Source organism: Furipterus horrens, unplaced genomic scaffold (assembly GCF_987537825.1).
Source record: "Furipterus horrens unplaced genomic scaffold, mFurHor1.1.pri manual_scaffold_3, whole genome shotgun sequence".
Lineage (NCBI taxonomy): Eukaryota > Metazoa > Chordata > Mammalia > Chiroptera > Furipteridae > Furipterus > Furipterus horrens.
In genome coordinates, this window is record NW_028327173.1 from 165,224,485 (window position 1) to 165,241,806 (window position 17,322).

At 41.2% G+C, this 17,322-nt stretch overlaps 1 protein-coding gene across 3 annotated transcripts in view; it reads right to left on the bottom strand.

The window, feature by feature from the left end:
• Positions 1 to 6,539: 6,539 nt before the first annotated feature.
• The window catches only part of LOC150016591 (uncharacterized), a 30,661-nt gene continuing 19,878 nt past the window's right edge, over positions 6,540 to 17,322 (bottom strand). Inside the window, exons 5-7 of one of the 3 annotated variants that reach the window (XR_016510058.1) lie at positions 11,540 to 11,625; positions 11,024 to 11,301; positions 6,540 to 6,607 (exon numbers count right to left, since the gene is read on the bottom strand). Coding sequence is in view for 1 of the 3 variants with exons in the window: in XM_090272022.1 (XP_090128148.1) it covers positions 11,180 to 11,301; positions 11,540 to 11,625 (208 nt within the window). In the remaining 2 variants the exon portion in view is untranslated. Of the gene's footprint in view, positions 6,608 to 9,594; positions 11,302 to 11,539; positions 11,626 to 17,322 lie in introns of those variants that run through there. The other 2 variants (XM_090272022.1, XR_016510059.1) reach the window with 2 other exon arrangements.

The window sequence follows — 17,322 nt, forward strand, 5'->3', positions numbered from 1 at the left end:
TCACCACAGATATGACTATATTTTTTCTTGAGATGAGAACTTTTAAGAGCTACTCTCCTAGCAATTTTCAAATATGTAATGCAGTACTGTTAACTAGAGTCACCATGCTCTTGTACATTAGATCCCAGGGCTTAAGTATTTTAAAACTGGAAGTTTGTACCTTTTGCCCATCTTAAGCCCTCACCTATAGCAACCACTTATCTTTTCTCTGTTTCTATGAGGTCATTTTTTTTTTCAGGTTTTACATATAAATGAGATCACATGTTATTTGCCTTTTTCTGCCTGACTCATTTCACTTAGCATAAGGCCTTCACGGTCCATTCATGTTATGTTGTTCACAAATGTCAGGATCTCCTTATTTTTATGGTCAGATAATAGTCCTCTCTGTGTTTGTGTGTGTGTGTGTGTGTGTGTGTGTAATATTTTCCTTATCATTTAGCCATTAATGGACACTTAGATTGTTTCCATGTCTTAGCTATTGTAAATAATGCTGCAATGAACATGGAGTACAGCTATCTCTTCAACATAGTGTTTTGTTTCCTTCAGGTGTGGAATTGCTGAATCATACAGTAGTTCTATTTTTAATTTTTTGGGAAACATCTGTACTGTTTCCATAGTGGCTGAATCAATTTATATTCCCAGGTCTTGGCTTCTTAAGCAAGGAAAATTATATTCAGTTAATATGGCCATTTTAACAACGTTAATTCTTCTAATCTGTGAACACAGAATATCTTTTCATCTCTTTGTACCTTCTTCAATTTCTTTCAACAGTCTTGTAATTTTCAGTATGCAAGTCCTTCACTATGTTAAGTTTATTCCTAGGTATTTTATTCTTTTTGTTGCAATTACACATGGGGTTGTTGTTTTTTCTCTTTCACTTTTCTTTCTTATATCTTGTTGTTAGAGTATAGGAGTGCAATGGATTTCACGATTTCACTTATATGTGAGATATAAAACCAAAAGAAACAAATAAATAAAACTAATGAGAAAACAAATTCATAGATACATACAACGGAATGGTAGTTACCAGAGAGGAAAGGGGGTGGAGGGGGAACAAAGAGGTAAAGCGGGGCAAATACAAGATGACAGAAGGAGACTAGACTTCAGGTGGTGAGCACACAATAGAGTATACAGTATATACTCTGATTTTCCAAGAATACTATTTATAAAACATGATTAACCAATTGTATCTTTATAACTTTAATTTAAAAAATTAAATAGCTAAAAAGGCATATATTTCCAAATCTATGAGTTTGAGGAAACAGCCAAATACTGCATAGATTTACAAAAATTTTTTTTAGAAAAAAAGGGAAGAAGATTTAAAAAGTGATGAAGATTTAAATAATATAAACTACATCCATGATCCAATTACTCTCCTTAGTTATTCCATGAGAGAAATGCATGTTTGCATGTTATTAACGACCTTGCATATGAAGAATTCCCTTGAGTTTGAGGTGTGGTAGAATGCAGAGCCTAGCTGTCACCACAGAAGCTGAAAAGGCCAGACTCATTTTTCCAGTCCTTTTTGTAACTAGAGCAGGAGCCTTGATTGACATGGCCAATCAGACGTCTCCAGATATGGACTCAAAGAAGCAAAACCAGGTGACGTGATGGCAGCACAGGCTCTCCATGGCAGTGGGGACAGTGGTGGCAGTGCCAGGATTAGGGCTTATGGTGGCTGTGTCAGCATCTTCATTGACTGGGACTCACTGAGTGGTGGATGTACCCTGAACTCTTGTTCTGATTACACAGATCCTCTTTGTTTCCCTCATGTTGCAAGCCTGATCCCCCAGTCTCCCTAGAAATCCCATAAGAAACGAATATTTTGCCAGTAAATGCCTTTTCTGCTTACATGACTAGAGTCTGTTTCAATTGTTTGCAACTGAGAACCTTGACAAGTACAGTGAAGGATCTCATGCTAGCCTTCCTGGGGACTTTTGCCTGGTTTGCTCATCTTCCCACTATGGGACAATTTTAGTAGTTCACTTGAATCATGAGGGCAGAGGTGAAGATTCTTGCAGTTATGTCAAAGGAGTAATTAAAGCCACCCACTTTTCCCTTATTATAGCCTGTAGTTTTCCCTGTGAAGGGCACATCCTGTGTACATTCTCAGCTGAAAAATAAAAGCAGCTCACCAGGAAATTACTGGAAGAAAATGCTCGGTAGACACTCTGAAAAGTGATATGTCTTTCAGCTGGCCCCCAGATACAATTAAGTCTCTTAAAAGGCAAGAGGCTGTACTTTCCCAGCAAGACTCAAATTCTAAAGAAGTTATGTTTATGTAGAAGGAAATCTTGCAAACCCCTGTTATTTTTAATGTCTCCGTTGCCTTATCTTTCTCCAAATCCTCGCATCTCACACAATTTCTATGACATTGGTAGAAGATCAGTTGAGTCTCTATTGGAAAACCATCTGCAGGGAGATTAAGTAAATTATCTAACATCATGTTGTTGACCAAAAACAGTAACCAGGACAATGTACAGCATACTTTCTTTTCACAAACTTAAATTATGAGTTTCTCAAGGGGCCATGTTTTCATCTCTTTTATATTTCCCCTTCAGAGCTAAGCACAGAGCCTTGCACATAATAGATAACTAATAGGCGCTTATTAATTTCCCTGAAAGTCCCTTAAGTCACTGGAAGGGGTAGGGGCAGCAAGAAGAATTCCGCTGAATAAGCAATTATTACATTTGTGGTAAAAAGTTTAGGAGCCAATATACTCATATTGCATCATCTCAGTGTGGCACATGATGGAAACCTCTGCTCCTCACTCTCTCTATTCACAACCCAGTCATTGGGCCACTGTTCCTAAGCAGAGGTGTAGGGGAAAGAGTGGGCCTTTCATATTGTGCAGAACTACAGCAGCTGGATCACATCCCAGGAAAGCCACATCAACCAGGCGCTGGGAACAGCTGTCATCCCAGCACCTGGAATTGCCTGCAGCATGAGAGAGGAAGGGGAACAGGCTGATTAGATCATTTTATGGGTTAAAGGCAGTGGTTCTCAATGAGATGATATATCTCAGAGATTTTTTTTTTTTTTTTTTTTAATTTGAAGAGGAAATTTTGGTCAGCACAATGATTGGAGAAACACTGTCCACATTGGTGGGTAGACTGAGGATCCTAAATGACCTGCAATCAGCAGGGCAGTCCCATACAACAAAGAATTTTCTCAAGTCTGGCTTCATTTCTTTAATGTTATATCTGGTATTCACATAGTAGAAAAACAACCTAGCTCTGTTTTACATATAACATGAAATTGTTTATGCTGTGTTTTAATATATACGCTGATTTTCCCAAGAATAAAATCAAAGGACATTTGTATTTTGTTTTATTTGGAAATATACCAAGAAATGCTCATCACTGTGGAGAGTCATGCCACATGCTTGCTGTGCTGTACACACCTGTATTAGTCTGCACTTATACCTGTCCCATGTAAAAATGTAACAAAAGGGATCTGAGGCTTCCTTTAGCAGATTTAGCAAGTTCTTTAGCTGATTTGGATCCAATTATTATTAAAATATGGTTATATATTAAATATAAGAATCTCATGACATTAATAAAAGTTTTTACTATTTAAAATTTACCATCATTATTTATAATTATTTAGAACAATGATAAGATACCTAGTACCAAATGGAAATTATACCTTTATTTTAGAGTTGCCTGCTTTTTTTCCATCTTACCCTAGTAGTGACCTTCAATGTCTTCTCTGAGTCACTGATCTTTTTCCCAGTCTATCTTTATCACTTGTTGAAGTATATGGTCCCCAAAGTTTTTATAATGTACTAGAGAGGGGAAAAAATATACTCCACACGTGGCAGGATTTCAAGATAGGAAGTGTGTTTTCCATGAAACCATGTCACTTCTCAGTCCATCTCATACCAAAGGCAATAATTGATGCTACACCTATAAATAGTCCCGGATCATTAGTGAGGCTTCCTCGTTTTCTCCACTGTGTCAGCGTAGTTTATCTTGGCATGTTTGTTATCCCTACTTTAATTACGGTTATTTCCTACTTCCTCTTATCACAGATAAATAATTCTGGTCTGCTCTTATTATGTATCCTAATACTAGTTCCTACTTCAGTGTCTTTTACTGCTTTTACTCTCCTTTACTTTGGAATATCCAGAGGTATCTTATCCAGTTCCTTCTCTTAAAGGCTGACTCAGTTATTATGCACAGGTGCAACTATCTGACAAATTCATTGTCTTCTAGTGAAATCGTACCTTACATTTACATGTTAAAATAAATTGTATTATTATTGCGTTTATTTTATTTCTCCATTGTATTATAGTTGTGGTGTTACATTACTTTTTCTTAAGTAATAAGTATAGGTAGGTTTTACTTCCTATGAATTTTATTTCCACACATAATTCGTTTGTTATAAAATCAAAAGAAACAAACTGCCAAGGCCAGGTGAAGAATACACTTTGCCTGGAAACCCCAGGGGTATCCGGGTACTTACCTTCTTACAACCAGGCCAGATCTTTTTTTGGCCTACAGTCACTGAACAGCAATTATATTTTCGACAGTGGCGGCGGCGGTGGAGTGCTTCCCCGCTTCCTGGCGCTGTGGGAGCAAGTCCAGCTGGCCCTGTGCACCAGGCAGTGATGTCAGTCCACGGCACAGCATTGGGCCTGGAGAGCGGCTATGACGTTGCCTGAAGAATTAGGTCATCCAAGATCCAGAGCCTGCATGTCAGTAGTTTCTCAGACACTTTATTGTTTGATTGCCCACTCACTTGGCTGTAGTTATTTATATCACGTAAACATGCAACAAGGTGTTCTGACTGAACCTAATTAGGATTCTGAAGATGGCTCTGAGCCTGTGCCCCACCCACCCCACTGTATCAGTCAGGGACCAACCAGAAGAATAGAAATAGCCCTTGGTATTTAAAACCATGGGACTTTAATGCAGGGAACAAATTACACAGGCGTTGTAAAAGCAAAGAGCCAATAAAATGTGACATGTCAACTCAGAGATTAGCTACAGCAGGTAAGCATTATGACCTCTAGATGAAGGACAAATGGGAGAAACTTGGGACTGTGGTGGGCCTAGCCTATAGGCGCTGGAGACACAGAGGAAAAACAGTTGCTGCTGGAGACGCCCCCTGAGTTACAGGGAAGCAAAGAAATACTCCAGCTTCCCCCTCCTACCTGCCAATCTCTTCCACCAGTACCTCCCATTGGTAGCAGCCAGCTGATGTGGGAACTTGAGAAACACAGTCTGCAGGGATCATCTACCTTTGCTGACCCCCCTACGCTGCTCTCTACGACCCTCGTCCCCAGGGATACGGAGCTAAGAAGGGGAAAAGAAAAAGGAAACATTCTAAGAGCAAGCAAGCCCAGGATACAGAAACCCACACTGGTATCTCTTGGCATATGTTGATACGGAGGTAGAGAGACAGAGATTTAGGGCTAGAGATGGTAGTTTATCAACCCTCGAAATCAGTGATTTTCAACCTTTTTCATCTCATGTCACACATAAACTAATCACTAAAATTCTGCAGCACACCAAAAATACATATATTTTGCCTGTCTGACAAACAATAGGTATGATTTTGGTTCATTCACACTGGATGGCTATTGTGTTGGCTGTTGCCATTTTTTAATTTGACAACTAAGGAAAAAATGGTCAGTGGCCCTGACTAAATAAGTAGGTATTGCATGTTTTAAAAATTCTTGTGACACACCAGTTGAAAAATGCTGCTCTAAATTGAGAAATGTAGGACCCAGCAAGGGAGATAGGCTAGGAATTTCCATGATGTAAGTGCTTATTTTCTCAGTAAATGCAGCAATGAGTTGGGCCTGGGTGATTTTATGTGATAGAAACTCTTCCAAGCACACAATGTAGAGGGCACCTTTCTCTGGTTTCAGAGTTGTTGCAGAATGTCTTCAATTTTTATCTTCCTTTGCTCATTTGAGTCCATCTTTAGGCATTTGTATGTCTATTCCTTTACCCCTGTGTTTCCCAGTATTCTCCTAAGAGGTCCAGATCTTTGTGTGTGCAGGGCAAATTTCTAACAATCAAATCCAAAGGGCCCATATCTTTACCAAACCCAAATCAACAGGCTTTGAAAATGCCTTAATTACTCTTTCATTAAAATGCTGTACTTAATTATTTTTTCCATTAAAATCCTATGCATAAGGAAAGGGAGGTGGGGCTTAGAGTGAGGCGTTTGCTAGTGGTATGATGTTGGACATACCAATGAACAGGTTTCTTTTTTCAATTAACAGTTTTAAACCTTAGATTGCTCAATGCTAAAATAGGGATATCAAGCGTCTTCCACACTTCCAGGATGTAATACGTATCCAACAAACAGTAGGTATTGTTACCAAAAAGAACTGCGATATATTTAATTCTCACTGAAATGTTTGTGACAGTAGATGAAGACAAACATTTGGTTAAATCACCTTAAAAACAAAAGAGTTCTCAAACTCAGTGGTTTTTTTTTTTTAAATCATGACCCACAATAAGTAATACATTTATATCATAATACATTTCATGTATGAAATTAAAACAAATGTTGCATGGAATATCCCTTAGTCTTACTACATGTGATGGATGCTGATATATTTCTATTCTATGCCATTCCATTCCATTTCCTAAAAAATAAAATAAAATTCTGGTCATGACCCAATATGCTCCACATGAGTGGAAAATTCTCACTCATTAGATTTTTTTTTTTTATGTGTTTAAGAGGAAGTCTGCCTAATTCATTGACGTCAGAGGAAGTCAGGTAGCTATGGACACCCCAAAAGCTCTTTAGGAGCTTAACATGAATGAAAACCCCAACCTTAGCTTCTACACTCATTGGGTTTTATGACCAGAACACAAGTGCTAAATCATGCTTTACAAGTGCTTGTCATGTAACATTTGGGCAACCTCAAAGCAGTCCCATTGACATAAACTTGTCTCTGGCTGAGTCATTAAAAAGTGGCATATGTCCCAACATCTCTATTTGCGTCCTTCAGGAGAGCATTAGTGATTTTTCTATTTTAAGCAGTGAAGAATGTGCCTTTGCATTCTAAGGCAATTTTAGGCCCTCTAATTGCCAACAGCTTTGGTGCAATAGGTAAGCACTTAGTGAAGTAGCATTACAAAATGAGTTGTTCAAATATTTAATCAGCTGTGTATGGGTTCCTTCTGTATACTGTTCTATCCACTGTGGTTAGGAGTTGCTATGGGTTACAGCTCTCCTGTCAAATATGAGAAAGCTGGATTTGGGAGACAGGGTCCACTGATGATTTCCTCTTGACTGAAGAAGGATGGGCACATAAGATTCTTGGGCCTACAGTCCAAAAATCATGGATTCTTGTCACACCCGTCCTTAATAATTTGTTGGAAAATCATCAGTTTTTTCCCTTAGTTTCATTCATTCAGAGGGAAGAACACATATTCTGCACCAAGTGTGTGCTGGAAGCTTACATAAAGGTTAAAATAGTTTTGTCCACGGGGGAATGAGATTAAGAGCACTGGTAGAAGGGATAATCTTTGAAAGGAGGAGGGATACATTTCTGAGACTAAAGAGAGAATGTATGTAAAAATGTTTTTTTAAGTGACACGATTGTAAAGTGAGAAAGACTCTCTCTAATAACCCCCACCACTTTAGTAAAAGCATAAGAAGAGTCCTTGTTAGAGAAGGCTAGCAGCTGGGGGACCTGATTCAGAGACTAAAGATTTCCAGAGATGTTTTTCCAAAATGAAAAGTTTAATATGGTTCACTAAAATACAATAACAGCAAAACAAGTTTAAAAAAATAATTGTCCAAGGCTATCTAGTCAGGCAGTGAAAGAACTATGATTCTAGCCCTAAGTCTGTCTAGCTTACTTTGAGTGCCCATTATGTGCCAGGCATTGTTGGGGAAACACAATATAAGCAAGATTTTTTGAAGGAGTCTAGTGGGAAAGATAGATTCATAAACATACTAACAGAGACTGAGGAAAGGACTATCATGATTGGAATGTGAAAGTACCTTAGGAGATCATGAGGCTACATGACTAATTGTGTTTTGAGTTTCCGTGAGCTCTATATATAGATGGGGATTCCCCGTGACATGGGAAGTTTAATAAACAAGATTAATAAAAACTTCAAGCCAGGCCCTGGCTGGATGTCTCAGTTGGTTGGAGCATTGTCCTGTACATCAAAAAGACTTTGGGCTCAATTCCCAGCCAGGGCACATACTAGATTGCGGGTTCCAGCTCCAGATGGGGTGCTTACGGAGTCAACTGATTGGTGTTTCTCTCTCACACCCATGTTTTTCTCTCTCTTTCTCTTTCTCCCTTCCTCTCTCTTTAAAATCAATAAACACATCCTCAGGTGAGGATTAAAAAAAAAATTACAAGTCAGACTTCCATTGAATATGACATGTATTTTTTAGTAAAAAAATCTGAGCATTTTCAAACCTTGGTTTATAAGAAGGACCAGTCCTTCCAACTTAAGCATTCTATGTGATTTAAAGTAGAGGGGCCATTGGCTAATATTTATAACCCTATTTGGCTATAAAGACACCATATTGTTAGCCCGTGGCTAGGCTCATCATTTACTTTTAAAGATCAAGAAGTTGGCCCTGGCTGGTGTGGCTCAGTTGATGGAATTTTGTCCCATATACCAAAGGGTCTCAGGTTCCTTTCCCAGTCAGGGCACCTGACCAGGTTTTGGGTTTGATCCCCTGTTGGGGCATATGCAGCAAAGCAACCGGTTGATGTTTCTCCTACATGGATGTCTCTGTCTCTCTGTCTCTGTCTCTGTCTCTCTCTCTCTCTCTCTCCTCCTCTAAACCAGTGGAAAAAGAATGTCCTCGGGTGAGGATTTTTTAAAAAGGTCAAGAAGCTGGATGTCTTCCCCTTTCTAAGAGAATCAAATTCAGCCTTTAGTTCATCCTCCTCAGTTCCCTTTTAGTGTTTTCTTTCCTTTGGCAGGAAGCTTGACATCTGTCAGTCTAACAATAGAATATGAATCCCTTTTCCCAAATATCGCAAAAGTAGCAGAGAAGGCTAAATTTAGCCCCGTTTCTCCCTCTCTCCAACCTAGTTCACATTCTCCTGCAATCCTTTGGATACTTGGAATACTTTTTCTGACCTCACACCTTCTCAGGAGAGAGAAAGCATCTCTTCCCCAAGTTTCAACAAAAGACTAATTGAGTATGAAGAACTCTGAATCTCATGCCCATCCCAGAACCAAAGGTAATGGCCAGGAGGAATGCATTGTATTACTGGTTTTGAGTATGGAATATGTGCTCCAATCAGAAATTTCAGAACTGGTTTCCATTCAGCTACATAGTGGGGAAGGGAAGGGAAGACCAAAAATACTGTCGGTAAAAATAGAGTGAATAGATGCTTGGCTACCCCAAAATACCTACCACGAGTATATAAGGCCCTACCTAGGTATTCCAGAAATGTTGGAGAGGGCATTTTAGGTTTTACAAAGTCTGGGACAGGAATTTGAGTCTAAGTCTTATACAGGTCTTAAGAGGCAGGGAGATATTATCTAATATGTAGTTTATGTTGGGGAAAGGAATTAAATAAGAGATAAATTTACCATTAAATAAATGAATCTTAAGTTATTCATATTTTACAGTAATCCTAAAAGTGTTACATGACCTACCAATGATAAGTAATGACACTGAAACAAAGTTTTCTACACTATTGATAATAAAATATTTTAATCATCCATACTAAACAAAAGAGTATTGTCCTGGCCAGGTGGCTCAGTTGGTTGGAGTGTTGTCCTGAACACCAAAAGGTTGAGGGTCTGATCCCTCATCCGGGCACATACCTAGGTTGCAGGGTCAGTCCCAGTCAGGGCATGTATGGGAGGCAACCAATTGATTTTCTCTCTTACGTTGATGTCTCCTTCTCTCTCTCTCTGTCTCTCTCTCCCCGCCCCCCCTTCCTCTCTCTCTAAAATCACTAAACATATCTAAAAAAGAAAATACTATCTTTTTGTCCTCTAAAATATGACTAAATCTTGTAATATAAATATATCAAATAGTATGCAGCTAAAAACATGGAAAAGGTACTTTAGAGGAGTGTCAGATATTAATTAATAAAATGGTGTGCTATTTACCTGGATTTTGTGATGTTTATAGCATTTCTCAGGTCTTTCCAATTTGCAATTTGTTATGACTTCTTTTCTCATTCAAGTTAATTCACTTTAATACTTACTTATGTACTTGAAATTATGTGTTCACTTTCTTAAAGAGAGTGCCAAAATTGTGTAACCCATAGACCTCACAGAACCTGCACCCACCCTGCATTCCTTTTATGACAGGGTCCAGAGGGTGGCCTGGAGCTTCAGGTTCACTTCTAATAGTCCCAGCAGTTCCTGGTCATACAATTTCACACCATAAACCCAAGAGGAGAAAGTGTCTGTATTCTGCATTCTCAGCTTAAATTCTAAATTCACTCTTCTTGGATAAGCTTAATTGCTCACCCCTTGAACCAACCATCCTGTGGGGAAGGAATATGTTGCCTAATTTAAGCCAATCTCTGCCTATTCCTGAAACTAGGGTAAATCCCACCCAAACCATGTAGCTAAGAGTAGAGACAGAGGGGTTTCTTTCAAAGGAAACTTGGCATAAGGTACCAGGGAAGAGGGGAATAAATGCTGGACAGAAAGCAACAGGTACCCCAGAGCTGGGGCTCATCTCATGTGGGAGATTTGAGGGTGCACCAAAAACTCAACTACCAGTTAATTAATATTTTATGCAACATTTAAAAAAATTAAACTGGCAAACTATAGGCTGCAGGCGAGCTGTCTGTTTTTATAAGTAAACTTTTGTTACAGTGGCTGGACTCCCTTCTTTAACAGATGGAGTCTGCTTCATCATTGCCTACGAAGTTGTTGATGTTTTAGGAGAAACCATCTGGGCCCTGAAGCCTCTTTTAACCCAGGAATTGTGGATTTTCTTGTCCTGTGACTCTGGTCTAAATTGGCCTTCTGCTTCAGAGAGGTATGTGAAAACAGAGCACCCCATCTCACTAACAGTTAAGATCATCTTCCATATTGACAGCACATACCGGTCACTAACAAATGGTTTTGAAGAAACAGGAACAGTGGGGGGCCTTGGACTCAAGCTAAGCCTGTGTTTCTAGCTCCACCCCAAGCTGGCGAGGGCTCACAGATGTGCTGGAGACGGGTAGATGAAGAGGCAGACTCTCCTCAGTTGGCTGCCCTCACAAGGCAGGGCTTGTTCTTCTGTATGGGTATACTGTGGCCTCAGTCACTGAGCCAGGCTTTATCCTCTGTGACAGCTCATAAAAAGACAACCGATTCTCATGCTTCAGAAGCTGGGTACCTAGAAATAGCCCCAGGTGTCAGTGAAAGGCAGAAAGACATCTTTCCTTCTGGTCACATGTGTGACCAGAAAGTCAGTATTTCATTAACCAGTAGAAGTGACTAGTAACTCATATGTTATCCAAATACATCATTTTAAATAACAGTCTCTAGTTTATGACAAGAAATGAATCCCTAGAATTACCAATAACAATCATTTGTCAGTTCTGTGACCCTAGATGAATCAATTGGACACTTACCCCGTTGGGTGCTCAGTCTCCCCAGGTGTGAGGTGAGGGGCAGGACTTGCATGATCATCTCTGAGGTCCTTTCCAGGGCTGGCATGCTATAATCCGACCAGATGGAGGTCATTTCACTTTCTCCCTTCCCAAGCATCCCAGAACAGCCATGGCACCCAGGAGATCAGGGCAGGAAACGCAGTAAGGGCAGGAAACCTATCTATACTGGCAAGTGGGACTTATGTCCAAAAACAATTTGAGCTTTTTACTTAAAAAAAAAAAAGTCTATCACCTAGTAGTAGAATTTATTTTTAAAAAATCTCAGGAAGATGTTCCATTTGCAAATAATTTTTTTCTTCCCATTTGTGGTAGTTTGAATTCTCTAAGAAGCAGATGTCAACATGGACTTTGACATGCAAGACATAGATTTAGGGAAACATCTGTGAGGAAAAGAAGTAGGGGAGCCGGAGGAAGTGGAGAGAGTCCTCAGGCCCAGGGCAGGTGTGTCACCTATGAAAGGAGAGAGGGAGCACCAGAAGGCTGGGGAGGAAGTCTCAGACTGCAGCACAGTTCTAAGAACGTTTCAGTTAAGCTGCTGAATTTAGTTTACTAAAGCTGCCATAACAAAGGACCATGGACTGCATGGCATAAGCAACAGACATTTTCTCACAGTTCTAGAGACTCAAATTCTAATGTCAAAATGTTGGCAGGATCGGTTTTATTCTGAGGTCTTTCTTACACATACACACTTGTCTACTCCTTGCATCTGCGTGCCATTTTCCCTCTGTTAGGGCCAAGTCCTAATCGCCTCTTCTGATAAGGACACAGTTATATTGGATGACGGCCTACCATAATTACCTCGTTTTAACTAAATTAGCTCTTTAAAGACCCTATCTCTGAATATAGTCACATACTAAGGTACTGGGAGTTAGGAGTTCAACATAAGAACTTTGGGGGACACAAATCAGCCTATGACAGGTAGGTAGGATATCTTCAAGTCAAAGCTGCCCATTAGAGGAGTCCTGCATCTCACAGCAATGGGCCTCCACGAGTATCCCCACCGCGCTCTGTCATGGGCTAGAAGCAGCCCACAGGAAGCGTGGTCTTGTGCAAACACAGTTCTGAATCCAAAGAGGCCGCAGCTGGGGCCACCAGCTAATTATCCTCCTGCAGCAGATCTCAGTGGCCCATTTCTGTGGTCACTGCACATTCGATTTTTATTTACTAAATTGCTCAAGAAAAAGAAATTGATCACCTATTAGGTACTAGGTAATGAGGTTCAACCCTGATTATATTACAACAAAATCACCAGTGGAGATTTTGGAGTTTTTAGTGCGTTTTTCTGGGCCCCATCTCTGCAGGGGTAACTGCTTGAGCTCTGGTGTGTCCAGTGCTAGGAGTGGGTAGCTGCTGAATGGCTAGCCTCTGCCCACCAGGACGCGACATCTGCAGAGACTTGTGTATGGAATAGCAGCCACATGACATTATCGCAGACCCCAATTAAATCAGTAACTAGAATGAGCTGGAGTTGTTGTGACTATTACCAATCAGTAACAAATATAAAGTTCCACAAGAATAGGTTCAGGGAATCAGACACATCTTGCTTTCTCCCTCAATGTTTCCTTCCAGGAGTTCCATCTACATTTCTCCACAGGAGAACCAGAAGATGTGATTCAGCTCAGTGTGCAGTGCGATGCCCTGCAAAGGCCAAGCCGAAGTGCTAATGAGTTCAGTCCTATGGTACATACCCTGCTACCTTCAATTTCATCTCGTCTATGAGCACAAACCTCTGGGGTCATGGCAAGCACATCTCATTCTAGTTAGAGCCAACGAAACAGAGGCTATTGGCTTTCTCTTCTGCCCTACCGTGGAATGTGAAGCAAAGACCAAGGTTTCAATACCCATTTGCCATTAACCAGGCAGAACACTTAGAGCCAATTATTTAATTTCTCAGCATTTCAGCTTCCTCACTTGTAATTTGGACATAATCATAACTACCTTGCAAAGTTGTGACAAGAATGAAGAGATCACAAATGTGACAATGTCCCTGAGCCCAGTGAGTTCATAGCAGGCACTCTATAAATCCTGAGCCTCCCACGCCACCCCGATTACCAGGAAATCATCTTCTCTAGAGTTAGAACAAATATTCTGTTGTCAAAACCCTGGAGGCATGTCAGAAAATTCCAGTTTCCATTGTCCTTGAACCTTATCTTTTCTATTCTATTTTTGCAGCCAAAACCGACTCTCTGGGAGGGGTTAATGTCAATCTTCTCCACCTCATGTGAATTTCTACTTCTCTGGACATTTCTCCCCAAAGCATGGCATGATAACTATTCAGCCTCATCAAAGTCAAGAAAGGCTTTGCCTCTTGGTAAAGAAAACCACATCAACATCAGGGACCCTTCTGGTGGCCCCTAATCACACCAATTAGGTGTCTCTCTTACGGGGATGGCCTCAGCTGGAGCAGCAGAAGTATAAAGGCCCATTGTCCCAGGGGACTGCACACAGTTTTAGTAAGAAGCATCTCTCTTCTTTCAAACTAAATCTTACCTTGGATCCTGATATTTGTAAAATATAAACATATATATTATTACTATAAATCAATTTTAATTCAAACTTATAATGTGTATTCATTATAACCTGAAAAAAAGTATGAACAGGAGACTCCTCTGAAATTTGGACATGAGGAGAAAGTGATATTTTCTGTCTACAATAACTTGTTGTTTTGGTTACTCAGTTCAAAAGGCCCTGCCACATAGGTAACTGTTAAATAGTTCCAGTGTTTTAACAATCTTCTGTCAATCTTAGGAGACACTTTGATAAATCTGTCCTTAAAGCTTGAAGATTATATATATGTGGCAATAAGCACCCAGAAATCCCATTAACATAATATTTTCACATTGCAACATGTTTGGCACTCACTGATTATTGCACAAGTGAGAATGACTGTAATGAGAGTGTGTGCCAGGCAGGCGCACCTGTGCTTGGCAAGGACCTGAATCCAGCATGGCACACAGGAGCTCTGCGCATCACATGCACAGCCCTGATTTTAAGACAAGGTCGGTGAGCCCTGCCAACCTTCCAGGCCAGTGCACATATTTAAATATGTGCATGGGAGGTGTCCAGACAAGATTTTTTTTCCAAGGCTGCAGAATAAGTTCACATAGAACCACAGATTAATGTGCTCATCTCTCCTATGGTTAAATTAGAATACAGTCTCGTCGATTATTCTTGCTGTCTAATTACTGTTTAAAGATGTTTGAATATTTCCATGAGGTTGTGGAACCCCTGAAGCATCTTTGCAGAATGGTTGGAAAGCCTCTGATCCCTACCCAATCCCAGCCCCATACAGATGGAGAAACAAGGCCCAGAGAAGCACAGGGTCTTGCCCAGCTCACACAGCCCATTAGTGGCAGAACCACAAACGAAACCTTAACTTTCAGCCTCCTTTGCCCCCCAGTGCCAGGAGGCTCCCTGCACACCATCGTAGAGGCAGCGGGAGACATCAGCATGCAGTCAAGCATGAAATCCTTTCCCACGTGGAAGAAAAAGTCCTGAAATGACTGGAGGTCTTTATGACTCAGCCTTTGCTGTGGAGCATGGAAAAATAATGGGTTTTTGTTTGTTGGTTGGTTTGTTTTGGTTTGGTGGTGTTTGAGAAAGAGAGAAGCCAAGATACATCACACCAAGGTGTGGAGGTGCTGGGTCTGTGCTGGGGAGGCCTCCCAGTAAATATGGGGAGAGGGGTACTCTGCTCTGGACTGCAGTGTGAGGTGGTGGGTTGGAGGCCAGGTTTGAGTCTGGGCCAAGAGAAGAAGGGTGAGCCCAGGAGGCTTGTGGCAATAATCTCTCCATCTGCCAGATAGTTGCAAGAGCTATTTTAAGCATTGGCCGAAGGCCAGCTTTTATAGACTTCAGCAATAAATTACATGTTCCAAAGATCATGTGTTTTTGACCATAAATAACAAAGAGAGCTATTACAGAATGTCAGGTCTGTCCCTCTGTTTGGGACAGTGTCCTCTGTATTGATAGTTGCTTGGCCTCTACATATGATTCATGTGGGGCATCAGAATTACTGAGTCACTGTGAGAATAATTTACTCACATTTCTCTCATTATTTTATGTTCTCTATTCAAGCCAAATACTATTCATGTTTCCCTTGGTACATGTTAATATTAAAGTCACCGATGAGCTATCTCTGTTTTCTCTCTGCTGAGCTGAGATGTAAACATGAGAATAAATTACAAAGTGTTTCCATTGGTGGTTGTGAAGCCCTGTTTTCAAAGAGTAGGCCTACATTTTCTAATCATGGAACAAAGGAATGGTTATCAAACTTTGAATTACCTTTGTTCTCACTTCAACTATGTAAAATAAAATGCCTTTCTGGCCTTGGCCAGGTGGCTCAGTTGCTTGGAGCATCGTCCCAAAAGGTTGCGGGTTCAATCCCCTGTTGAGAGCATATCTAGGTTGCGGGTCCAGTCCCCCATTCGGACGCGTACAGGAGGTAACAGACTGATGTTTCTCTCTTTCTCTCTCTCTCCCTTCCTCTCTCTCTAAACATATCCTCGAGTGATGGTTAAATAAGTAAATAAACGAATAAATAAAATGCCTCTCTAGTGCTGCCTCAGTGAAACCAATTTTCCCTTTCTTCCCACAGGCACCTTCTCACTGCCCCAGGCGGAGGAAGCAACTCTGCGCCTTTCTTTCTGCTCAGACTCCCCTTCCTTCAGGCAAATGCTGTCATATTATCCCTGTGTAATGTGGAGGTCTTAGCCAGAGAACACAGCACAGAAACCCTCTCCAACTTGCTCAACAATAAAAACAGGAACTATATTGGAGGGGAACTGGGATATCTGTTAGGAAGCTGAACTCACGAAGAGACAGCCCATATTTGGGGAAACAAGGTGCATTTTCAACAATTTAAGGAGAAGCATTAGTAGGAACGCCACACACCTTCTGTTGGGAGATTAGGGGTCGCTGTGTCTAGCAATGACCCATAACTGACATGCCAATGGTCAGATATTTGACTATAGAGAAGGGGGTCAAACAGGGACATACACTGACTCACCAGTAGTTCAGGTCCTGCCCTCCGCCAGGCCCCAAGCTCACCATCAGACACCCAGGGTCAGGCTTACTGATGTGCTGATGCTCCCCAGCGTTAGACTGTGGCCACCCTCTGGGCTCCAGGAATACCCAAACTACCTAGAATCCAACTAGGTTCTCCCTTTGCTTTTCTAAATGATTTCTTAAAAGCTTGCCTAATCATTGTTGCAATTGATTTTATGACTTTATGTATAAGTACTCTTGCTCTCCCCCTGGCTGATTTGGCTCAGTGGATTGAGCGTCAGCCTGCGAGCTAAGTGTCGCTGGTTCAATCTTCCAGTCAGGGTACATCAGAGAAGGAAAACTCTGACTCCAAAAAACCTCCGCTGCCTTGTGGCATACCTCTTCAGGGGAAAGGCTAAGGGAGTAAACCCCGACAGAAAATCCGGAGCCGGAGTCCCTAAGGCGGTTTGACGTTGTAGTCAACACCGGCAACTCCTGCGGCGCACCTGAAGCCAAGCTGTATTGACTCCGTCTTTCCCTTGGATCCTTCAGCTGCGAAGAGAGGGGGGGTCTGCTGCATGGGCAACAGCAGACCCTCCATATCACCCTGCCCAGGCTCTGTAGCTTCAGCTTCACTGGAGAGGACACTCCAGCGTCATCGCAAGATGTCGATTCAACACGGGAGGAGACAGATACCGTGTCACTCCCGAGTCGGACTGCACAGCCATTGTCGGCGGTGCAGATAGACTCTTAAGAAG